The 9,099-nt window shown below is 64.8% G+C and overlaps 2 protein-coding genes across 7 annotated transcripts; both read right to left on the bottom strand.

The window, feature by feature from the left end:
• Positions 1-655: 655 nt before the first annotated feature.
• Positions 656-2,107, bottom strand: LOC111944573 (nucleoplasmin-like). Of its 2 annotated transcripts, XM_086865350.1 has the most exons (5): positions 1,865-2,107; positions 1,594-1,676; positions 1,392-1,511; positions 1,222-1,315; positions 656-979 (listed from the first exon to the last, which is right to left on the bottom strand). In XM_086865350.1, the coding sequence occupies exons 1-5, from the start codon at positions 1,926-1,928 to the stop codon at positions 894-896; spliced, it is 447 nt and encodes a 148-aa protein (XP_086721476.1). In that variant the 5' UTR covers positions 1,929-2,107; the 3' UTR covers positions 656-893. The 2 variants fall into 2 exon arrangements, with proteins under 2 accessions (XP_086721476.1, XP_086721474.1); XM_086865348.1 differs by lacking the exon at positions 1,865-2,107 and having other exon boundaries at positions 1,594-1,855.
• Positions 2,108-3,189: 1,082 nt separating this feature from the next.
• On the bottom strand, positions 3,190-7,419 carry ADRB3 (adrenoceptor beta 3). Of its 5 annotated transcripts, XR_015279797.1 has the most exons (3): positions 6,080-7,419; positions 4,000-4,327; positions 3,190-3,924 (listed from the first exon to the last, which is right to left on the bottom strand). XR_015279797.1 is itself a non-coding variant. In XM_086865607.1 (2 exons), the coding sequence occupies exons 1-2, from the start codon at positions 7,336-7,338 to the stop codon at positions 3,594-3,596; spliced, it is 1,590 nt and encodes a 529-aa protein (XP_086721733.1). In that variant the 5' UTR covers positions 7,339-7,419; the 3' UTR covers positions 3,190-3,593. The 5 variants fall into 5 exon arrangements, 4 of the variants coding, with proteins under 4 accessions (XP_086721733.1, XP_086721735.1, XP_086721734.1 ...); XM_086865607.1 differs by lacking the exon at positions 4,000-4,327; XM_086865609.1 differs by having other exon boundaries at positions 3,833-4,327; positions 6,076-7,419.
• Between the last annotated feature and the right edge of the window lie 1,680 nt (positions 7,420-9,099).

The raw sequence follows: 9,099 nt of genomic DNA, 5'->3' as shown, positions 1-9,099 counted from the left end.
GTGTCCGCAGGGCGCTCACCCCACAGGGGGCACTCGGACACGGGAGCGCGACAGACTCGGACACGCCATTGCAGTAAGCTCGGACACGCCATTGCAGTAAGCTCGGACACGCCATTGCAGTAAGCTCGGACACGCCATTGCAATAAGCTCGGACACGCCACTGCAGTAAGCTCGGACACGCCATTGCAATAAAGTCCTCACGGTCAAACGCGCGCTGCCGAACCCAAAGGCAGAACCAGCCAGAGCCCCGCTCCTTGCTCTGCTCAGGGGGGCACTGCAGCAGCCCAGCCGCAGCAGGAAATAAAAACAAACCAGAAATAAATCCCCATTTGCCACAACCTCCTCCCAGGATAATCCTCAGAGCCCACCTCAGCTGGGGGAAGTTTGACTTACTTTGAGCCACTGCAATTAACATAGTAACTGTGCTATTTATCGTGGTATCGGCGTTGAGACAGCAGCAAATGTAAATAATCAAAATGTATTTGGGGGAAATGCTTCCTCCTCCCCTTTCCTTGTTCCTGAAATAACGGGGGCTCAGTTGGGCACCCAAAGACCTCACTGGGGTGCTCGGGTCTGCGCTGTTTAACCCTCCCGTGATGAATTGGGTGCTCGTGGCTGAGCTGATGGGGTGCTCATGCATCAAATAATCGGTCACTTATGCACAAAAGGGCATTCCTGCATTTATTAATTGGAATTTGCCTGCGCAAAAAGGCAGGAGAGGCTGAGCTTTGCCAGGGGAGCTCCCAAGCAGAGAGGGGACAAGGCACGGCACAGTTTGTGTCCCTCTGCGAGGATGCGCCGCCCTTGGCACGGGCGCTGGCAGCTCCCAGCGCAGGATGCCCCCTCCTCCACCTCACCAGCTCAGCTCCAGAGCCGAAGTCTTCTCCAATGTTCTATGAAGCTTCATCATCGTCCTCATCATCCCCATCTTCCTCCGAGAGCTCTTCCTCGCGGGCTTCAGACACGGCACCATCTTCCACTGGGGCGAGGAGAGGCAGGGCTGGGGCAGGGGGGCCCCGAGCCCCGACTGAGGGTGAAGCCCCCCCGCTGCAAACCCCACCCGGGAGTGGGACCATGGCCGGGGAGCACCGTGTCCATCCCCCCGAGCAGCCCCCGCTCCATTCCCGGGGCGCAGCGGCGAGCCCGGGCTGCCGGCAGCGCCCCCGGGGGACCCGGAGCACCCCCGAGCGACCCCATGGCCCACGGCTTGGTGACACTCACGGGTGACGCGCTGCCCGCTGAGATAGACCGGCCCAGCTCCGCACTGGAGCACGAAGGTGACGGGAGGGACGAGCTCCAGACCTTTGAGGTTGATCTGTAAAGAACCGCAGCTCAGGGACCCCCGGCCCCAGGTGTCACCCCTGGGCAGAGACTGAGCGGGCTGTCCTTACCATGGGGAGCAGGGAGCTCCTCAGAGCCGCGATGGGCACCGGCCTGTGCTCCCCGGAGGCGTTTTTAGAATCCACAGCCACCACGTGCAGCTCGTCCCTGGCCTCGGCCCCCAGGCATATCTGCAGGGCCGAGCACAGAGCCCGTGGCAGGGAGCCGGGGGCCCGAGCTCCGCCAGGGCCCTGCCCAGGGCTCGGATCTCACCGTTCTCAGCAGCACCAGGTGCTCCAACAAGTCATCGTCCTCCTTCACCACGCAGCTCCGGGCGCCCGTGGCCAGCCGGCAGCCTGGGACAGACGGCGGGGTCCACGCACGCACAGGCTGCCCCCTCCCAGGAGCAAAGGAAAGGCGTTCCCCCCACCCGACACCAGAAGGGAGGCTTTCTCCCGTGGGAAAGGGGGATGACAGCCAGCCCGGCTGCCTGCAGAGCACAGCCACCATCCCCCAGCTCATCCCGGGGCTGCCAGCTCCGTACCCCAGAGCGCAGCCACGGGCCGATCCTCTGACTGCGAGCGCGAGAAATAAAACGAGCTGTTCATCCTCCGAGGCAAATGCAACAGCCGAGACCACAGCAGCCGCAGGGCAACGAGCCCTGCCCTCACAGCGGCTGCTAATAAAGGAAAGGGGGATCCCAGGAGGTGCAGGTGGGGAATACAGAGCAGGTGCGGGGGGCTGGGGGCGGCATCAAAGCACCCACCACCCCCTCACATCCCCCAGCAGCACCCACAGCCCACCGGAGCACACTTAAGCTTGATTAGAGATGAGGCCACCAGCGAGACCCCTGCTCCCCGGGACCCCTGATACCCCTGTTCCCCGGGACCCCTGTTCTCCGGGACCCCTGAGACCCCTGCTCCCCGAGACCCCTGCTCCCCGGGACCCCTGATACCCTTGTTCCCCGGGACCCCTGAGACTCCTGCTCCCCGGGACTCCTGCTCCCCGAGACCCCTGTTCCCCAGACCCCTGTTCCCCGGACCCCTGTTCTCTGAGACCCCTGTTCCCCGAGACCCCTGTTCTCCAGGACCCCTGAGACCCCTGCTCCCTGGGACCCCTGCTCCCCGGGACCCCTGTTCTCCGGACCCCTGTTCTCTGAGACCCCTGAGACCCCCGTTCCCCGGGACTTCTGCTCCCCGGGACCCCCGCTCCCCGGGACCCCTGCTCCCCGAGACCCCTGAGACCCCCGTTCTCCGGGACCCCTGCTCCCCGAGACCCCTGCTCCCCGAGACCCCTGAGACCCCCGTTCCCCGGGACCCCCGTTCCCCGAGACCCCCGCTCCCCGAGCCAGCCCACCCCACCCACCGCTGCTGGTGAAGTCACCCGTGGGCTCAGAGCTCCTGCGGCCGGAGGAGCAGCTCACGGGCTGGGTTGGGCTGGAGCCCCCGTGCAGGACCAGCCCAAGGGGGCCATGCGGGACCTGCTGTGCTCAGGCAGCTGCCGGGATCGGGGATGAGCCCCCCGGGTATCGCTAGAGCCGGGTCTGAGGCTCTGAACTGGGAACACCCCGGAGCTGCATTTCTTCTCTTTATTTAGTGATTTCATCGTTGCGGGGTGTTAAAAGCAGAACAAAGACCCTGCAGCATCTCAGCTCCAGTTCCTGTGCAGGAGCTGGGATTTCCCTGGCACCAGGAGGTGGCACTGGGAACCTCTGACAGTTCTGCCTGCCCTCCTGGGCTGGGGGCTTAGGGGTAGCACCGTGGCTTTTCCCTGCTAGCCACAGCCCCGGGAGGGGGCACGGATCCCCCGAACCTCGGGAACAGCACGTGGAGCGGCACCTTCTGATCCGGACAGATCTGGAGGCACTGCAGAGATCCAGAGGTTTATTTCACATGGCAGGGGCGACACAAACCAGGACAAAAACTGTCCAGGCACTGAACCTACTGACAGCGACTTGTGCCCAAAGGTGCTGCGGGGCAGGACACGTCTGCACGCGTGTGAGATGAGAATCCACCTCCCGTTCCCGAGCGGCACGGACACCGACATCTGTCCCAAACCAGAGGGAGAAACTGCCAAGAGATCTGAGAAGGTCCTGATTCCCCGGCTTTGGAAGTCCTCCGTGCTCGGAGCTCCCCTCATTCCCCTGAGCTTTTCCTTTGCTGAAGGCATTGCTGCAGCTCCTGGAATTGCACTCAGCCCTGGAATGCAGCAGCTGGGGCAGGGATGGAACCCCTGGGAAGGGCTTGAGCCTGCAGGAGGCTCTTCTCTCCTTCTCAACAGACTGTCCAAAACTGGCCAAGCCTGGGAAGACAGGTTCCTTTGTCCTTCCAGAAAGCAGAGCTGGCAGTCTCCACATCCCACTGCCAACCGTGCCAGGAACACCCCAGACAGGAGTTTGTCCCCTGTGCACACATCCCTGAGGCTGTGCTGCCCCTTGGCGAGCAGCTCCAGAGCTTTTCCCCAGCTACAGGTCTCCACCGGCACGAAGGAGCTGGTACCGTCCCAAAACCACCAGCGTTCCCACGGGAGATCCTCCTCCTCTTCGGGTCGGTGCAGGGTCCCGCCACCACCGTCACCCCTGGTGCCGCTTCTCCAAGCCCGGCCCTGCAAGGAGAGGGTGGGAGGTGACCCAGAGTCACCCACCGGGCTCAGCTGGGGACAGGGACCCGCAGGCACCACCTCAGCAGGCACAGAGGGGATCCAGGAGCACCACGCGCGAGGTGTGCTCCAGCGAGCCGAGGAGGCAGCAGCCCGAGCGGGGTTCCAGCTCCCGGGGCGGTGCGGAGGTGTCGGCAGCCGCGGCCGGGCTGACACCGGACTCACGTGCCCGGAGCCGGGCGGCAGCCTGCGGCTGGCACCGGGCTGCGCTCCCCGGGGAGGGCGGCGGCCAAGGCGGGCAGAGGAGAGGCCGGAGGGGTGATGAGCCGGCCGGGGGACACTCTCCTCCCAGCCCTCGGCTGCTCGCAGTCAGTCGGACGGACCCGCGGGCGTCTCTCCGCCAGCAAACCTGAAATGGGGGAGCGCAGGGGGTGAGAGCCCAGCCCCTCCCACCATCCACCGAACCCCGTGTTCCTTCCCAGGGAACATTTCTGGCACTTCTGTCTGCGCATCCCTGCTGCCCTCGGGCGTCAGGAGGGAAACACGGTTAAAATCCACAGTAACCAGAATAACTCCAGCTTTGTCATACTAATAAAAAAACCTCAAGGTGGAAAAACCCCACCCTGCAATTTGGAGGTGTAAATCCGTGTCAGGGTGCCGGCAGGGCAGAGTCACAGCACGGCCATCCCTGCCAGCCCCCTGCCAGCCCCCTGCCAACCCCTGCTCTGCCAGCCCCTGTTCTGCCAGCCCCTGCTCTGCCAGCCCCTTGCTCTGCCAGCCCCCTGCTCTGCCAGCCCTGCCAACCCCTGCTCTGCCAGCCCCTGCTCTGCCAGCCCCCTGCTCTGCCAGCCCCTGCTCCAACAGCCCCCTGCTCCAACAGCCCCCTGCTCCAACAGCCCCTGCTCTGCCAGCCCTGCCAGCCCCTGCTCTGCCAGCCCCCTGCTCTGCCAGCCCCTGCTCTGCCAGCCCCCTGCTCTGCCAGCCCCTGCTCCAACAGCCCCCTGCTCTGCCAGCCCCTGCTCTGCCAGCCCCTGCTCTGCCAGCCCCTGCTCTGCCAGCCCCCTTCTCTGCCAGCCCCTGCTCCAACAGCCCCCTGCTCTGCCAGCCCCTGCCAGCCCCTGCTCCAACAGCCCCCTGCTCTGCCAGCCCCTGCCAGCCCCTGCTCCAACAGCCCCCTGCTCTGCCAGCCCCTGCTCCAACAGCCCCCTGCTCTGCCAGCCCCTGCCAGCCCCTGCTCCAACAGCCCCCTGCTCTGCCAGCCCCTGCCAGCCCCTGCTCCAACAGCCCCTGCTCTGCCAGCCCCTGCTCCAACAGCCCCGCCAGCCCCTGCTCTGCCAGCCCCCTTCTCTGCCAGCCCCTGCTCCAACAGCCCCCTGCTCTGCCAGCCCCTGCCAGCCCCCTGCTCTGCCAGCCCCCTGCTCTGCCAGCCCCTGCTCTTCCAGCCCCCTGCTCTTCCAGCCCCTGCCAGCCCCTGCCAGCCCCTGCTCTGCCAGCCCCTGCTCCAACAGCCCCCTGCTCCAACAGCCCCCTGCTCCAACAGCCCCCTGCTCTGCCAGCCCCTGCCAGCCCCTGCTCTGCCAGCCCCTGCTCTGCCAGCGCTGCCGGCTCCGGGAGCGCATTTCCCGTCAAGGGACGGAGCGGGATGAAGTGAATTCCCTTCCCAGATTTACACCGCTGGAGGGCAAAGCAACCTGCAGAGCCCCGAGTGGCGACGGCAGCCGCAGTGCCTCGCCCCGGAGGGGCTCCCCGCGTTTTCCTTCTTTAGCGGCAGAAAGTGGGATCGGGAAGAGAAGGGGGGAAATCCCAGGCTTTGGGACACATTCCTGCTCAGCTGCTTGGCTTCCCTGTTCACCACCCGTGTTTCCTTCACCCAGGAACAGCGGACCAGGTCCTGGCAGGCTGGAGTGGGACTGGTTGGGACCCCAGTTTTGCAGCCCAGTGGAGGGGCCAGAGCTTTAGAGGAACATCAGGGAAGAGGGCAGTGGTGCCCGGTCTCACATCCCAGAGCCTCTCCCGTGTACCCCGGGGTCTGGCGGCTCTCGCAGCTCTGCACTGCACTGTCAGAGCACAGTCCCACCATTGACAGCCCCACCAGTCACAACCCAGAGGGACGGACCGGACCCCCCGAGCCCCTCCCGAGCAAACAGCTCCAGGTACCTACTCATCCAGCTGTGAACTCAGCCTGCTCCGCGCGTCCTGCAGCCGGGACTCGCCCGGGGGCCCTTGCCGGTGGCCACTGCCCCGGGGTGGAGAAGTCTCCTCTGTTCTGCTGCCGCTGCCCCGAGCCTCGCCGTCCTCCCCGGGGCGCCCGGGGGCCGCCTTGCCGTCCTCTGCAGGCCCCCCCCGAGGGCTGAAGGCGCAGGGGCAGCGCTGCAGGTCCTGTGAGACGGCGTGGAGCCGGCGGTCGGCGCGGCGGGGGCAGCACAGCAGCTTGCGGAAGGCGCTCCTGAAGTCGGGGCTGCGGCAGTAGATGATGGGGTTGAAGGCCGAGTTGATGTAGCCCAACCAGTTGAGGAAAAGAAAGAGCTGGTCCGGCACCAGTGACCGGCAGAAGACCTTGATGATGTTGGCCACAAAGAAGGGCAGCCAGCAGAGCGTGAAGATGCCCATGATGATGCCCAGGGTTTTGAGCGCCTTGTGCTCCTTGATGGCGAGCAGACGGGAGGGCCGCCTGCGCCGGCTGCCCCCGGCCGCGGGGCTGGGGGGCTCCCGCAGGAACCTCACCTTGTCCTTGCCAATGAGCTGGACGTGCCGCGTGGCCACGGCGAATACTCGGATGTAGACGAAGATCATGACGAGCAGGGGCACGTAGAAGGAGATGGTGGAGGAGATGATGGCGTAGGTGACGTTGGTGACAAAGTCGCAGCAGCGCGGGTCGTCGTAGCAGCGTGCCGCCTGCTCGTCCGCCCCGTCCCGCCACCAGTGGTTCATGATGGGCAGGAAGGAGATGAAGGCAGAGATGGCCCACACCAGGCACACCACGGCCCGCGCCCGGCCCTTGGTCATCAGCGCCTCGTACTGCAGCGGGGAGGTGATGGCGAGGTAGCGATCCACGGCGATGGCACACAGCGTCTCGATGCTGGCCGTGACACACAGCACGTCCAGCGAGGTCCAGAGCTCGCACACTGTCGTGCCGTAGGGCCAGTGGCCGCTCAGCAGGATGGTGGCTCCTGGCGGCACCACCAGCAAGCCCATGATGAGGTCGGCGCACGCCAGCGAGGTGATGAAGACGTTGGTCATGGTCTGCAGCCGCGGCGTCCTGGCGATGGCCGCGATCACCAGCAAGTTACCGGCCACGGTGACCAGGACGGTGAGGCTGATGGCGGCCCCCAGCACCCACTGCCGGCCCAGGCTGCCGGCCCCGCTGCAGTTGCCGGAGCCCCCCCAGGCGCTGCCGTTGCCCGTGAGGAGGGGGCTCATCTCGGCCGGGCTGGGGGCACCGGCCCCGCGCCCCGCCGTGCGCTCCCCGCCGCGCTCCCGGCGCAGCCCTCGGGGCGGACCGGCGGGGCCGGGTCCCCTCCGCGCCGGAGGAGGAGCCTTTAAAGGAGCGGGGCGGCCCCGGGCTGCCCGCTCGGGAGGGCGAGGGAAGGGGAGCACCTCCTCCCCCCGGCCCTCCCCGCTCCCCCCGGCATCCCCACCGGACTCCAGCCCCTCGCCGAGCCCTGCCGCCCTTCTCCTGCTCTCCATCCCCTCCCTGTGCCCTGCAGCCCTTCTCCTACTCTCCATCCCCTCCCTGTGCCCTGCAGCCCCTCTCTGAGTGCCCAGTCCCAGAGATGTGTTCCTGTTCTCCTCGCACCCTGCCGTGCTCGCCATCCCCTCCCCGTGCGCTCTGCTCAGCCTCTCCCTGATGTCCCCCTCCCCTGACATCAGCACGGGCTTGGCAAAGTGACAGCCCGCTTCCAACCAGGGTCACAGTCACCATTTCACTTCTTATTTATTGCCTGAACCTCCTTCCCGGTGGATGGAGGAGATCTTCCTTGCTTCCCTTCCTGAGTTTGGGTGGGTGCTGGTGTTCGGAGACCCTCAGCCACGCTTCCTGCCCCACTCACATGGCACTGGAGAACTGCCAAAACTCTGGGAGGCTCCACAGCCCCATCGCTGTTCCCAGGGCCCCTGGGCAGACTCCAGAGTGGATCATCTTTCCCTATCAGTTATTTATACAAATACTGGAACTTCTAAGACAGGCGGTCTCCAAATGTGGCAGTTTGAAGTTTCAGCCAAATGGGGGAATGTTGACAAAGACGGAAAAAATATGTGTAAAAATGATCTGGTTGGCATTTCTTCCCATTCATGAGCTACGAAAGCAGAGTCCTTTGGTTTTACGAGCTTGATCTTTACAAGGCTGTTTTGGATTTTCAAAGCCCTTGGCCAAGGGCTTGATCTGATCCCACTCAGCCATTTTTTGCTGGCTGGGACCGAGCTAGGAATTATTGTTCACAGAGCAGTTTGTGCTGGCCCCAGAACGGCCCAAGGCACAGACACAGCGTGTGCAGGGGGCTGCACACCCAGCTGCAGAGGATGTCGGCACACGGGGCTGCATTTGTGTCTGGAAGTAAAGCAAGAGCCTCCGTGGGAACGGCCCTGGATAATGAGGGCTTGGGAATCGGCTGTGTGGAGTCACCAAAGGCCAGGCACGGGGCAGGATGCCCAGCCCTGCCACCACCCTGCAGTGACCAGGGCTGCTGCTGGCTTCCCACCCTTCCCTGCGCTTTGCATTCTCACCTCTGCTTCCCATCCTTCCCATCCTCACCTCTGCTTCCCATCCTTGCCATCCCTGCCTCCTCTTCTCATCCTTGCCTCCTCTTTCCATCCTTCCTGTCCTCACCTCTGCTTCCCATCCTTCCCGTCCTCACCTCTGCTTCCCATCCTTCCCATCCTTGCCTCCTCTTCCCATCCCTGCCTCCACTTCCCTGGCAGCCCCAGTGGCCCTGCAGAGCCGGGCTGTGTGCTGGCTCCCACACCCCAAAGGGGCTGCCAGACCCATCCCTAGCGATTTTACAGCCTGTTTGCCTGCAGACGGTCCCTCATGGCATTTTCTGGCCTTCCTCACCCTGCCGTGCCCAGGAGGGAGCTGCCCCTGCATTCCGAGCCACGGACAGACACACTGCCCACAGCAGGACAGACACACTGCCCAAAGCAGGACAGACACACTGCCCACAGCAGGACAGACACACTGCCCAA

Source organism: Cyanistes caeruleus, chromosome 29 (genome assembly GCF_971803275.1).
Source record: "Cyanistes caeruleus chromosome 29, bCyaCae1.hap1.1, whole genome shotgun sequence".
Taxonomy (NCBI): domain Eukaryota; kingdom Metazoa; phylum Chordata; class Aves; order Passeriformes; family Paridae; genus Cyanistes; species Cyanistes caeruleus.
The sequence above is the reverse complement of the archived record's forward strand: the minus strand, read 5'-3'. Positions and strand labels throughout refer to the sequence as shown.